This window comes from Ahaetulla prasina, chromosome 6 (genome assembly GCF_028640845.1).
Source record: "Ahaetulla prasina isolate Xishuangbanna chromosome 6, ASM2864084v1, whole genome shotgun sequence".
Taxonomy (NCBI): Eukaryota; Metazoa; Chordata; class Lepidosauria; order Squamata; family Colubridae; genus Ahaetulla; species Ahaetulla prasina.
Window position 1 is genome coordinate 82,931,105 of NC_080544.1, and position 15,821 is coordinate 82,946,925.

General features: G+C 37.4%; 1 protein-coding gene across 1 annotated transcript in view; it reads right to left on the minus strand.

The window, feature by feature from the left end:
* The window catches only part of ERICH6 (glutamate rich 6), a 31,220-nt gene that overhangs the window by 6,684 nt on the left and 8,715 nt on the right, over positions 1-15,821 (minus strand). Inside the window, exons 6-13 of the mRNA XM_058187097.1 lie at positions 15,453-15,513; positions 14,419-14,525; positions 12,156-12,206; positions 10,561-10,619; positions 10,257-10,373; positions 4,574-4,672; positions 4,329-4,483; positions 1,657-1,742 (exon numbers count right to left, since the gene is read on the minus strand). Of these exons, the coding sequence (XP_058043080.1) occupies positions 1,657-1,742; positions 4,329-4,483; positions 4,574-4,672; positions 10,257-10,373; positions 10,561-10,619; positions 12,156-12,206; positions 14,419-14,525; positions 15,453-15,513 (735 nt within the window). The remainder of the gene's footprint in view (positions 1-1,656; positions 1,743-4,328; positions 4,484-4,573; positions 4,673-10,256; positions 10,374-10,560; positions 10,620-12,155; positions 12,207-14,418; positions 14,526-15,452; positions 15,514-15,821) is intronic.

The following is a 15,821-nucleotide window of genomic DNA, read 5'->3' on the forward strand; positions in this document are numbered from 1 at the left end:
AATACTGGATCTGAGACTCACACTATTAAGAGGAAACTATTTTTAATTTAATTGGATATTTATTAAAACCCTGTCCTTCAATAGGAAGATACAGACTTGCTTTCAAAATAAAACATTACTATAATGAAACCCAAGCATTTTCAAAGTTATAGCAAACTATTGTAACAAATAAATTCATTTATTACATTATTGTAATCAAATAAAATCATAATTAAAATTTATAATTATGATATAGCAGCACTAAAAATAATAAAGCACTTATTCGTGTATGTTAACAAGGGGATACTGGTTTAGAAACAAGGGATCATGAAGCCCAGCATCTTACATAAAGAGAAACCCAGAGGCTTCAAGGAAAACCCCAAAAATAACAGAGCAGTCCTAATTCTTTAATACTTTTGCTATCTCAGCAACTGATAATGGGACATACTGAAAATGGCGTCATCAAAATGAATAGCTGGTGATAAGGTAAGGGTCTTTTAAAGACAGCTGTGGTAGGGGTATGATTCCATTTAACCATGAAACCAAATACCCAGAAATGTGAAGATCCTTCACTGGATGTACTCAAGCACAGACTTGGCAGCCATCTATCTAGAATACTTTAATTTGTATCCCAATACAAAGCAGATGATTGGATTTTAAACAGCTCCTTCCAATTCCTTTGATTAGACAATCTTCTAGTTCACTGTTAATCCTGTAGCTGGAAATTGTCGGGGAACATGGTACAGAGAAAAATTTCCATTTGTGCAACATTGGCAACAATTGTTCTAATTTTTTCTATATACACAATTATTTTCTAGTTGCATTATAAAGTTGTGCTGAAACGCTGAGATCCATATGGCTGATCTCAGTTCTAGAAGGCCTTAAAGACCTGCCTACAGGTAGTCCTCAAGTTACAACCATTTGTTTAGTAACCAAAAGTTACAACAGCACTGAAAAAAGTGCCTTATGGCAGTTTTTCAGTATCCCCATGATCAAAATTGGAACACTTGGCAGCTGGCATGTAGGTGATGTGATGTGATCACCTTTTGCGACTTTCGGGCAAGCAAAGTCAATGGGGAAGTCAGGTTCACTTAATAACCATTTTACTAACTTAACAACTGCATGATTTATTTAATAACTGTGACAAGGTCATAAAATGGGGCAAAACTCCCTTAACAACTATCTTGCTTAGGAACAGAAACTTTGGGCTCAATTGTGGTCATAAATCAAGGATTATCTGTATTTATCCAGGACGTGAAGTAGGGGGAGATGGTTGTCCCCTGATGTTTTCTGCTTGCTATGTTGTTGGAATAATCTTGTGGTTATTTTGTAGTTAATTTTGCATTCCTGGTAGTTATTTTTTTTAATATTTTGCTGTTTTCATTTTTTTTAAATTACTGTGATCTGCCCATATTTGGGTGGCATCAGATCAAATAAAATGAATAGATTCCTGAGGGGGAATATGCTGTAGTGATAAGGGTAGTGGACTAGTATAGAATAATCTAGGTTATAGTCCACCATTAGTCTTATACTCAGTAATATACTAAGTAACTTTGAGCCAAAGTTTTGATATGCATTTGGGTGATTCTTCTTTGTGAGTGAATATGGAATAAGAATCATTCTTCCTTCTGTATATAGTAACAAAAACATAAATAACAGTGGAATAATCCAACTTACATTCAGGGAGATGTATTGGAAATGCACTCTTTTCTGCTTCTACAGCCATGAAGGCAATTTGTTTTGCCATTTGTCTCTCCCTGAGCCTGCAACATTAAAATATGATGTGTGTGAACTTTTGGATTTTATTTTTAAAAAAATCTATTTAGTACAGTTCTTTGTCCCCTACTCAAACAACTCTAGGCATCTTATACATGAAGACACCCAAAACATAAGTAAAAAAATTAACAGCTTTAAAAATATCTGTTGCGATCATCTATTAAATGCTTTTTCCCTAAATGCCTTGTGGAAGGGAATGGTTTTAACCTGCTTCCTAAAAGATAATAGATGGGGATAGTCTGACTTCATAAGACATGCAGTTACTAAGTGAGTGGGCTGTCAGTGAGAATGTCATACTTCAGGTCCCTGCCCCCACTTCAACTCTGTAGGACTATGCACCTTGGCAAGATTATACTGTAGATAGAGAGTTTGATCCTGAGGCTTTTGTGGGTTACAACCTGCAACTTGATTTGGGCCCAGATGCCTGCTGGCAGCCACTTCAGTTCTTGAATAGAAATTATGATAATAAGTTGGTTAGTGTTGGTCAGAAGACATTGTGTTTTGTGCCAACTGCAGCTTCTGAATAGTCTTCAAGGACAGACTAACTTCTGTAGTGTAATTGAGATAACCCAGTGGCATAAGTTACTGTCTCCAGCACTTGCTAATTCAGGAATAGACTGTCATGCTTGATGAAACTGGACCAAAACTTTCTTGGATGTGACTTCCACTAATATTCCCCAGAATCTGACTCCAGGAGAACCCCAAAATTGCAGGCCAACTTTTCAGGGAAAGTGCAATTCTACGTGGAGCAATATACAGAACTGGAGGACTTCTGCATCAATAGTAACACTATCTTGCTAGAATTAAATTTTAGTCTGTTTTGCATATCTCAGCCTGGATCAGGACTCTATACTGCATTTCCTGCTGATCCTGAGTTAAAAATACAAATCTTGCTATCATCATTTGATATTAGACCCTATGTGGGTATAAAGGAACAAGTTGAACTTTGCAACATCCCATGCAAGAGTGGCCAAGGACTTGATATCTTCTTCCCCAGTAATGCTTTAAGAGCTCTAAATGCTCTTTAGCTGCTCCTCATAGCTATGTCTAGGAAAAAATAAACTCTTCTACTTTATCTTTTTTTCCCTAACATCTTTTAACAACCATGATCATTAGAATTTCACTATATAGGTAAGATTGATGAAGTGTTAAATTAATTGGACCAGTTCTTCTGCATTAATAATAACGATATACAGTAAGCCCAAGAATCGGGACTTGTTGGTAAATTAAAGATATTAATGATAGACTACTCATGTACATTCCCTCCAAAGTTTCTCTACTGGATTATGCAACCTCCCTCTGAGGGAGATTTGGTTAAAATTCTTTAGATGTGCATCCTAAAATTGATAAATTGCAAGATCCCAAGGCCTATATCTTGTATTAAGCTGGAGAGTCATCTTCCTTTCAGGTAACTTTTGAAGAGCTTATTTAAACGTCAGGGAGAGGTTAGAAATTTTCTTCCACTGAACTTCCTTAACTCATGGTAGAATATAACCCAATGTAGGTTAAAAGTATAGGTGGTACCTCGCTCAATAGTAGTAACTGTGAGAGAAATCTTAGAGTCCTAGTGTACAGTTACTTAAATATGAGTCAGCAGTGTGCTACAGTTGCCAAAAAAGCCAAAAACAGTTCTAGGCTGCATTAACAGGGATAAAATCAAGATCATGTGAAGTGTTAATACCACTTTATAATGCCTTGGTAAGGCCACATGGAATACTGCATCCAGTTTTGGTCACCACAATGTAAAAAAAGATGTTGACACTCTAGAAAGAGTGCAGAAAAATCAACAAAGATGATTAGGCTAAAACATAAAGAACGGTTGCTGGAATTGGGTATGTCTAGTTTAATGGAAAGAAGGACTAGAGGTGACATGATAGCAGTGTTCCGATATCTCAGGGGTTGCCACAAAGAAGAGGGAATCAAGCTATTCATCAAAGCACCTGAGGGCAGGACAAGAAGCAATGGATGGAAACTAATCAAGGAAAGAAGCAACCTAGAACTAAGAAGAAATTTCCTGACAGATCAATTAACAAATGGAACAATTTACCTCCAGAAGTTCTGAATTCTCCAACACTGGAAGTTTTTAAGAAGAGATTGGACAACCATTTGTCTGATATGGCATAGGGTTTCCTGCCTGAGCAGGGGGATGGACTAAAAGACCTCCAAGGTCCCTTCCAAGACTGTTATTCTAAATTCTAGGTTGTACATTTCCTTCCTACTTCCTTTCTTGTTGCTTGCATTGTAAGTGATTGTTTAAAGTGGTCCATTTTGAGAGGTATAATAGCTATCTAACTTTAAGCTGCATACTCTATAGATTGCACTCCCAAAAGTAATGGGCGAGGCTAGGACAAAAATAAATTTTTATTTCATTTAAATTACAATTCAAGACAGTTATTAGTCTTCAGCTGTGTAATTAGTAATTTTCCTTCTGTCACACTGTACATTAAATTTGGTATCAACTTCTAGAGATCTAAGAGCTTTCAGAGGTTCAGGTAGCTCTGAGGTATCAGACTTCAGTAGTCTCCCAAATCATCTTAAGGGCTCAAATATGTTGTCACCCCAGTTTGCCATACCTTTGTCGAGCTCTTTCTTTTGCCCGTTCTCGGTCAGCTTGACTTCCATGGGCCTTATGAGGGGCAATATCAATCATCTCCATTTTCTCTGGATAGCGACTTTTTTCACTGACAATGAACTCATGAAGCTCCCGGCATTGCTGGCAACAGAAAAGCTGGAAAGCAAGGTCCTGCTCTTACCAGCTGGACAGGTGAACCTTGGACCCAATGGAAAACCATGTGGTAAATTTTCTATCATTACTTACATTTCCCCATTCTGCTATGTGTTCCAGACTTTCAAATGAAGGAAAGTATTTTATGGGGCTGCCACAAAATTCACAGGTTTCTAGGGTTTCCTTCTGAGCCTGCAGAGTAGAAGGTAGGAGGGTATTTTGGAAAGTTTTATAACAGTTATCAAGACAAAAATTATAGGGTTCATAGCCTGGGTTTCTATGGCATGGCACTTTTTCTCCTCATTGCCGACCCAATTATCAATTTGTTTGTCTGTCTGTCTGTCTGTCTGTCTGTCTGTCCGTCCGTCCGTCCGTCCGTCCGTCCGTCCGTCCATCCATCCATCCATCCATCCATCCATCCATCCATCATCTCTCTCTCTCTCTCTCCATAATGCATATGTGTGTGTGTGTGTGCACATTTTATAAAACACATATAACACATGAGTGGAATCATTAGAAAATGTACCTATATCTTGATATAAAAGCCCTATTCTCAGTCACAGATTATTGTAAACATCTCTGAGTATAAAGTAAAGAAAACAGGACCATAAAATTCCTCTGACACAACAGTAGAGTGGGCAGCTCAGAACAACAGATGACTGGGCGAGTGGGAAGAACCACATTTTAAAGACTCTGGATTAATACCAGTGCCTGAAGAGTGATGGCAGATCATTTGGGCATAAACATTACGGGTGTTCTGTCCCCTCCCAGTCTCAGCCACGCGAGTTGGCTAAACCAGCCAATAATTGAGTTCACAGCTGCTATCAGTCCTGGCAGGGAATCTGTAGCTGCCTGCCAAAGTCTCCCTTATTTTGGGGTTGCCGGGCAACCAAGAAGTCAGCAATCCAGGCCAAATGTTCAGCTCACTTCTCCACAAGTCAAATAATTCAGCTCAATTTTTGCTCGTCATGGAGCAGAAGAGCAGCCAGGGCTGCTTTTATACTCTGTGGGGTGTGGCTCCGTGACTCAGCACTCTCTAGGCCTGTCCCACCCCTTCCTTTGTTGTAGCCGCCTCTCGTATCTCCGAAACCTGGGATCTAGCCAGGCCTGGTTGCCTTCAGCCGGGTCTGGAGGTGTGGCCTGGGGGAGGGGGAGAGTCAGGGGACGCAGGCCTCGCTATCTCCTCCACCTGGCCTGCCTCTGGCTCCTGGAGCTGAGCCAGAGGAGCCGGTGCTCCAGAGGTAAGTCCTGATGGCCCTTCCCCCTCACTTTCTGAGTCACTTTCTGGCAGGGGGCCTGGCTCAGGGGTCACAGACACAACAACAGGCTTCACTTAAAAACAATGCTAATGAAAAATGAGCACTGACTTGGGCTTTGCAGTGTTTCTTGGGAGGAGGAAAACAGATTGTAGAAGGTTAGTATATCGCTACTGTAAATAAATCAGTGGGACATAATATTAAATTGGGGAGGATTGTCATGAATGATATATAGACCAGATGTACACTCAAAGTTTAAAAGACTGGCCATCTTATTTACTCACAACTAGAAGAACTGAGAATTTCATTTACTTAACAAATGTGAAATTTAAAGCAAAGTTGCATGGGTAATTGGAGAAGGAAACTGGGGGACAGAAGTGGCAAACACTGTTTGTTTGTTCAATGAATGTTGTAAAGGAGTTCCTGAAGGAAAAGCACAAAAATTAGCCTATTTTGTTGGCTATTCAACATCACATACATATTTTTATTATGACATTTTGACTAAAAGGCTTATGTGGACTGTAGTCAGCAAGACATAATCATTTTGACTAAGAAATTCCCATCCCCCACCTGTTTTTGCTTTCATTCTCTCCTTATGCACTAGCTGAGGTGAATGAATTAAATATATTTGGATATTTTTCTTTCCATTTTTTTAAAAATACAAATAGTCCCCAACTTACAATAGAACTGAATAATAATAAACTGAAGAACAAAACTGAAAAGAAAGTGAAACCACGCAATCACAGATTCCTGTTTCTAACCATAAAGTTAAAATAGCAAAATTTAGTTTCTTAATTTTATTCAAGCTAATTTAAAATGTTCTACTTGGTTGGAGATAAACAGCCATTGTTTGCATGGATAAACAATAAAAAAGGGAATATATTACACAATAAAAATTATCTTTTCTGCATGCTAATACAGGTAGTTCTCGATTTATAGCAATTCATTTGATGATCCTTCGACATTATAACAGCACTGAAAAAAGTGACTTATGACCATTTTTCACCCTTATGACCTTTGCAACATCCCGATGGTCACGTGATCAAAATTCAGACACTTGGCAACTGACTCATATTTATAACGGCTGCAGTGTCATAGGGTCATGTGATCCTTTTTGTGACCTTATGACAAGCAAAGTCAAATGAGGGCGCCAGATTCACTTAAAACCCCTGTTACTAGTTTAACAACCGTAGTGATTCACTAAACAATTGTGGCAAATAAGGTCGTAAAATGGGACACAATTCACTAAACAAATGTCTTGCTTATCAACAGAAATTTAGGGCTCAATTGTGGTTGTAAGTCAAAAGCTACTTGTAACAGAAATGTTCACAGTTTGGAACGAACTAGTGCAGGGGCCATGGCAACTTTAAGACTTGTGGACTTCAACTCCCAGAGTTCCTCAGCCAGCAAGTCTTAAAGTTACCAAGTCTTAAAAGTTACCAAGGTTGGAGACCCCTGAACTAGTGTGAATTAGTTGCTTTGATTGCTTTCTCTCCCCCCACCCATGACACATGGCATTTTCTTGTTTGCCAGTGATTTAATGCGTTCAGAACTGATCCTGTCCAAACTAAGGTTCATGAATGTGATTTAAAAAAGCCAAGATGGTGCAAATCAAAGCTGCACCTGATTTTTATCTATATCACATATGCAAGCACCACTTTGACTTTGAAAATTGTGGTTGCCATCTTGTCTGTACTGTTTAGTTTCTGCTGCTAAAATCTGCTGCTAAGATACCCACCCCAGTTTCAACAAGTGAGATGAGTAGCAATCCTGAACAAGGTTAACTTTGCCCATTTACCGTTAACATATTCTGGAACTTCTCAATAGGGCTACTTTAGATCTGATTCCCAAAATATACTTGAAGTATCACATGTTTTCTTGGTATCACATGGCATCCACAGCTATATGAACCAGAGAAAGATATGACTGTTTTAATGAGTAGCAGATGGAAGCCATTTTTGTGCTTCCATATACTCCAAAGCTCTGTTTTGGAACTAAATCCAAAGTACTACGTGGTCTTGCCATTTAGAATGCTTAAACAGAAGTGGTATGACTAATTTTAACTTAACAAGAGAAAAAGAAACATGCAACTCTCTGTAAATTAATTATATGTATTACCAGATGCTACTTTGGCATTCAGTTGTCAAATTTAGTTAAGAACTTTTAAAACCCATTATATGACAGTATTAAACTTATGCTAGCTCATAGTCATAGAAATCAATGAAACATAAAAGTGTTCAACTTTTGCTTATTGTTTCATAGTATCCTATTCCCCATTATAAAACCATTTAAGATTTAATATTTATCAGTAAGGCCCCAGCAACCAAATTGACTGCATATTATGTGCGATAATAAAGCAAAGTTGGAATTTGGCAGGAATCTTTAATATTACTCAAAAATGTAATACACACTGATTATCTGAATACAAAATTAAAGAAAATCTTACAGAACCCATTAAATAAACATCAATGAAAAAGATTAGGTAAAGAAAAACATTAGACACTGTCGAAGGATTTTGTATGCACAAGGTGTATAGAAAAAAAATTGTCCCTTCCAGTCTTGTTTCCAGATTTCAAACATGAAAAGCTGGCTGATTGGTAGGGAGGAAGGATGATTTTTCTTGTCTCCCCTAAGCAGCATTTGTAGGTATAGATATATTGATCGATAACTATAAATGCTTATGGGAGAAAACAGAAAATCTCAAATCATTGATTTTTGGTCAAATATCCAATTGCTTTTGAAGCAAACTTGGTCTTTTAACTTCAGAGCTAATTATGTTTTTACTAATTAAAATTCAGAGCTAATTATGTTTTTACTTAGCCTTAACTGACGTCACATTGCCCTGACATTTGTTTACTCCTAATAGCCTTTCAGGAATGTTTAACCAAAGTTTTTTTAAAAAAGAAAAGTCAGTCCTCAGAAAAATAAATGAAAACCACAAATATGAATTGCCACATGGATGATGCTGGCTCTGTCCTATAGTAAACAACACGTAAAGTATATGAAAGTAATCCTGCTGTATGGGAAGGGTTGTGGAAAAACCCTTTTCTGCTTTTTCATCTCTTATTTCTGACAGTCCCTTGGAACAGATGGTGTTAGGCAGCTGTGCACCACAATCGCTAAGGATCATTGCTGCTTTTTTGTTCTTGCCCCCACCTGTTTCAGAAGTAGGAAAAAGCCTTGCTTTTTCTTCTTTCTAAAGGGATTAAAACCAACTGTAAATGATTCATTTTGCAATTTCATTAGGAGCGTAGAGACAAGTAGAACAAGAAGCAATGGGTGTAAATTCATCAAGGAGAGAAGCAACTTAGAACTAAGGAGAAATTTCCTGACAGTTAGAACAATTAATAAGTGGAACGACTTGCCTGCAGAAGTTGTAAATGCTCCAACACTGGAAGTTTTTAAGAAAATGTTGGATAACTACCTGTCTGAGATGGTGTAGGGTTTCCTGCCTGGGCAGGGGGTTGGACTAGAAGGTCTCCAAGGTCCCTTCCAACTCTGTTGTTGTTGTTGTTGTTGTTGTTGTTGTTGTTGTTGTTGTTGTTGTTGTTATTATTATTATTATTATTATTATTATTATTATTATTATTATTATTATTATTAAAAGCTGTTAAAGGATAACAAGCAACAAAACACTGAAAGGGGATGTGATTCTCCTCAATCCCATATTCCAAGAATGAATTTGCCAAAATTATCCAAAACACACAGCTCTTCTATCTCATTTTGTTTGTGTATCTTAAGAGTATTTACTTAAACTAGCCTAAATTCTTAAGTATGATATGGTCTTATTGAGATATTAGACTGCAAGGGAGAAGGCTACATACATGAATAGTTTCATATTCTTATTATGTACAGAAATAGAAAGGTAAAAACTTATTTTATGGCCAAATACTTGGAGTTATTTGGTTTGTTACCTAATTTACAAAAGGAGATTAGTTTTCCTCTTTTATTATACTTTATAATTTTTGTGGCTTGATTGATCTTTTAGTGCTATTGCTTGCATTTGTGTTTTTCATTTATTAAATACTTCAGCATTGTAAGTTTGAAAAGGAAGAAAGCTGACTATACAGAGAAAATTAATAGACAGAAGCAATGCACCACTTTTTCTGTTACAGACAGCTTTTTATCAGAATGTTTTATCGGTGCAGAATTTTTAAGAATGAGAAGTATTCTGTCAGACAACTTTATTCTGAAGTGGTAAACTTGTAGAAGCATGAACCGGTAACTATTTCTTTCTTCAGAAAACATAAAGGTTGATCCTCCAAGATAAACTGAAGATAAGATATATTCGCATGGTTCTTTCCTCAGCAGAAGCTGGAATTTTGAGCAGAATATCAGTGAAAATGGAAGAAACAATCGGTCTTAAAATCTCTCCTAATTCCCACCTTTACCCTCCTTTTCCAAAGTGCTCTTCCCTATCCAGGAGGAAAGAAAAGTGGTAAACAGCATTGCCCATTTCAGTAAAGAATAAATTTACAGTGCAAAGTAATGCATACGACATGGGTAGGTAGAGCCATTACCTCAATGTGAATATCTGCTCTTGATGACTCTGGTCTATAAGCTATAATAGTAGGTGGGCCAACACTGGAAAGTGTCTGCAGAGATTCTTGAAACAGTTTTAAGAAGTCTTCTCTAAACTTAAAAAAAGAGAAAAAAAATAATTTATTGCGAACCTCAAACCACTTGTCCAGAGTATCCCTGCAGCATCACTGCACAATAAACAGCCTCCGTTTTTATTTAATTATAAGAGGCAGGGATGGGGAAGGTAAACTACAATGAAAATAGGTTCCAATAAATTGTATGGAGACCACTTATGACCAATACCTCTGTGTCGCATAAAATTTCTAAGCAGCTGAGATCTTGGGGCACAACAGCATAGATATCTAGGTATCAATAAATAGAATTAATTAGGAAAGGGTATTAACTGAATCTTAAAGCAATATATGTATGGTTCTCATTTAACTGTTGGATACTTAAAAGTGGAGCTCAGCCAACACATTGTATTATATTCAAATTAACAAAACACCAGGACTATGTTAATATAGCAGGCTTTCCCTGACAAATCATATTATTACATCATGTGATGGTCTCGTTGGTCTAACATGTTAATTCAATATCTACAGCATACTGAGCCACAAATTTCTCAATCCCAATCTAATCAGATTAGCATGTGGTATATTTTCAACCAGTGGAATTCTAAACCCCCACCCCCCCAACTCTAAATATGATTCTTAGGTTCCATTCTTAGGTCTTCCTTCAAATTGTTGCTCACTGGACATGCAGAGTTTAGCACTCTCAGCATTGTAGGGCTAGTACATTTGGGGCAGCAGTTTGGGGAGAATTAGCCTGGAGGAAAACTACTACATTTTAGGAAAAGAGCGGGATCATTCAGTTTCTAGGACATTATAAAAATAATGCATATAATTCATAGAATATACAGTTAATTTTCATTTAGCAACCATCTCGGACTGCAACTGTTCAGTTATAACATTGATGAAAAAGGACTTTGCAATCAATGCCCACATTTACCACATTCATTATGACTGTCAGTCATATGTTTACCATTACAGTCAGTTAATACTATTGTTCTGTTCCTGACCTGCTTTTTCTCTCCCCTCACCACCTTGAAGAGCAGAGATGGCCTGAAGAAGCTACCTTTTCCTGACCACTTTTTTCTATAGTCCATGTTTGTAAGAAGTGCTAAAGAGCAAGTTAACAAACTCAGTTAATTAACGTGACCTTAATTAGTTGATTAGAACCTGCTGCAGACACTGACATGAACCTAATCCATTTCACACTGAAGACTTTCTTTTGCCTCCGAAGCTGCTAAGGCAAACCACCAGTGCTAATGCATTGCTTTCAATGTGTATTCCCCATTATGTGCCTATTCTCTTGTAATTTAGCAAAGCTAAAGTAAAATCATGAGCACAGTAATGTGATTTTCACTCAGCAACTACCCTGCTTAATGACAGTCATCAGAATCAACTATGGTCAGTAAATGGGGACTAGCTGCAGACTTCCATAGCAGCTGTGCAACTGTATCCCATAGCTTTAGGTTCAATCAGAATGACTGCCTTCTCTAAAAGGTTATATTTCCATAATGAATTGGCAAATGTGATATGTCAAAATAGAAGCCAAAAATTAAAGGACAGACATATATAGACATTACAGCGCCAAAAAATCACAGCAAAGCCTTTATATAGGGAAGAGACAGAGAATCTACCAGCAACCATCAAAATGCCTCAGTTTTCAGTGGAAATTAAAACTAAGACGTCTTTAGCAGTCTAGTGGCTGAAGAGCAATAACATATAGATGTACAGTCAGTCTGATAGCTCACTTTAGGAATCTATGGATTCAAAAAGTATAGAAATGAAAATTATTCTCAAAATGAATAAGAGATGTTTTGGGGAGCAACTTACCATTCTCGGGAGGAACCTCTTCTTGGTGCTCCTTTGGAGCTGAAAGGGGAGCTGAAAAGGGGGAAAAAACAGCCCAATTCTATCAACTTTTTTTCTCTTCTTTCTCTCTTTTGCAGAAGATCAAAAGTAGGTTGAGTAGAAAATGAACAGAGGCAGCAACTGGGCAGAAAATGAATGTTCCAAACAGGCCACTCTGAACCATGTAGGCTCCTCTGCTTCCATGCAGAGTTTTTCAAACAGAAAAATTAAAATTGGACAGCAATATGAGATTGCAATTTGCAATTTGTAGAGACAGCATGCACTGCCAACAACAAGGGTTTTAAACTAGAGATCATAACTATGGATAACAAAACTATGGATAACTATGAGTCCGATAAGGCCCCTCCCAAAGATGACAGTGACCTGTAAATAGGAAGATGTGGCATACACACACACACACACACGAACACACACGCTAACATATTTTACTTCACCATGCAGTTTAAATTAAACTAAATCCATTTCACTGGATGTTCCACCTACGTTTCTGTCACCACCTTATCTATGTTATCTTTCAGCCTGACAAGGAACAGAAAACTTTCTGTGTATTTTCTTTAAAAATATACACAGAGTAGGAAAAACATCCTCAGAGTGTAAACCCTCATATTCCTAATTCAGAAAATGCTACTCCAGCTTTCTACTTTAGCTTTTGGATGATCAGAGGAATACAGAATTCAAACAGAAATTCAAGCCAGAAAGATAACATTAAAAGAAAAAAAAAGTAGGAAATGAAAACTGTATGTATTTTAAATACTCCTTCCAAATATTACCACTGTTAGAATTGGATGACACCTGGTAGCAAGCAGAGCAGCAGAATTTGGTACCAAATTGACCAAGAGGATTCTAGGCCAGGGGTCTCCAACCTTGGTTCCTTTAAGACTTGTGGACTTCAACTCCCAGAGTTCCTAAGCCAGCTTTGCTGGCTGAGGGACTCTGGGAGTTGAAGTCCACAAGTCTTAAAGGGACCAAGGTTGGAGACCCCTTGTCTAGACTGTATTTTTAAAAGTTGGTGACCACATGCTATCTGGACTTCAACTCTCATGCTGGCTGGGAAATCTGGGAGTTGAAATGAACCCAAAGCTGCCAAGTGTGAAAAACAGTGGTCTAAACCAGGGGTATCCAACCTTGTCAACTTTAAGACTTGTGGACTTCAACTCCCAGAATCCCTCAACCAGCAATGCTGGCTGAGGAATTCTGGGAGTTGAAATCCACAAGTCTTAAAGTTGACAAGGTTGGAGACCCCGGTCTAAACTATAGTTTATAAAGTAAAAGCGGGATAGCCATGAGCCTGGACACTTGTTTTAAACTCTGTTAATGCATTCTTATCTAAAAGATTTAATAATGTTCAGTGTTTCAGCTTCCCAATAAAGTTTAACAATTCATATTTGAAGCAAAAATATTTTTTTAAAAAATACAAAAGTGCAATTAGGATACCAAAACAATACCAGCACACAGTTTTGGGTAAGACCAGCCACAGCAACCAGATTCAAGGCCAGAAGATCTTCCCAGAGAAGAATATTCTACAGGCAGGGTGCCACAATTCAGAATGGCCCTCATTAACCTGAGCGCTACAAATTTTAATATAAAAGGCCCTTAGCAGTTGGACAAATTTGAGTGGTAGTAGGCTATCCTTCTGAACTCTAGACCCCAAAGCTGTAAGTGGCTTTCTAGGAAAATAAATAGCAATCAGAACCAGAATGTTGGCAACCAGTGAAGTTATTTATCAACATTATATTCCATTCCTTTATCTTTGGATAATAGTCCAGCTCCCAAATTTTAGAGCAATAGAACTTTCCAACAAGCCTGCAATGCTATATCCTCAAGGAACAAACTGAAGTACTCTAGGGATATTCAGACAATGATAAAATAGTATGACTTTCATATATTTCCAAAATTTAAATACATAGTGTGATAAATTTCAGAATTAAAGATTTGTGCTTAACAAGAGATCCTGGGTTCAAATTCATTTCCTGCCTACGGTACACAGCTAACTATACTTTCATGAAGAACCACTAATGATTGGTAAAGCATGTTCTTGTATGCCAAAGATTCCAGGTTCAAATAGTCTACTCTCTGTAACAAAACATATATAGCAAATGCTGTGGAAAAGAATCCCAAAGCACTTCCTGTTAGAGTAAACAAGTAGGAGTTTTTCCTTCCTCAAGACAATGAAAATGTCTTCAATTATATATATTTTCAACATTACAATAAGCTCATTACTTACCCTTTCTCATATAGATGTGGTCATGAATCCAACTTGCATCTGTCTGCATTGAGACAGATATTTCTAAGGGTCGCTGAGGCATATCGACAATGGTGTCCAATATTTCCCTTTCAGCAGATACAAGATATCATGCAATCAAATTATCTTCAAATAAACTCCAATGCATCATGCCCCAAAATGATATTTGTTGCCCACTGCTTTTAAACAATAGAAAAACAAAATATTGGAAGCAATTTAACAACAGATAAGGTAGCATTCTATGCGAAGATCCAGTATAATTCTTAATACTTAGTGGGCTAAAATAGACACTTTCTTATTCCGAGAGCTATTTATCTGATCACAATTAATCATATTTGTTATTGAACTCTTTCAAGAAACAAGTTGATAAATGTATCAAGGAAGGGTCAACATGAGAAAGAAAAGAAATACATCAATCATGAAAAATTAATTCAGCAGTTGAGCACAAAACTGTAGCCATAGCAAAGTTTAAAAGATATATTAAAAAAACCCAGCTAGAATGTACTTCTCTCTATCGGAAAGCAGTGACACTCACAGTAAACCACAATGATGCCACATGCACAATTGTATCATCAGAGAAATGCCATCATTATCTACTGAGTCTTGAAGTCTGACTCAAGTATATATGTTGTGGAATTTGAGGCACAAAGTCAACATGCTAATGTTTTTATTTTATTCTCCTGTCTCCAGCAGATACCCATGTGTATACATCATTAGACCTAGACAAAGTAGTCCAGCCTTTCACAAACAGCCTGGAGCCTTACAGATACTTTGGATTCCTATGAATTATAAGTTAATGCACCTGTTAGCTGCCTGGCTGAAAAAGAGACTTCTACAATTACACTCATTGTTTAAAACACAATTTAGAAGGAACATACGTTATTTCCAACCTTCCCAACCATCATGTGTAAGAGACAAATATACAGACAGCGACATCATTAAAATGTGGAACATTGTTACTTAATAGTGACATGATCTCACTTTCTTTCGGACAGCTACTCATCTTAAATACTCACCTGCTGATTTCACTTTCTCTCCGAACTCCTCCCAAAATCCTTGGAAAGCTCTTGGTTTTTCCTGTTCATAAAACAATTGCATCATTCACATGGGAACCAAATTTTGTTCTGTACCGGCTATGAAAAGTTTAAATATAAATATATTCCTATATATCATTTATCTTGAGATGGCTTTAATGGTTTCTAGCCCGTCTCTATGTCTTTGAATATCTTGTGGCCACCCAGACCTTTCTGTCTTTGCAGAAAAGTGAACTAAATATCTGAAGATAGTCAACAGATGATCTCTGGCTTAGATTCCAAACTTTCAGGAGGTCAGCAGATGTGACAATGATCCTGGAATGGTTTGGTCTAAGGCAGGGGTGTCAAACT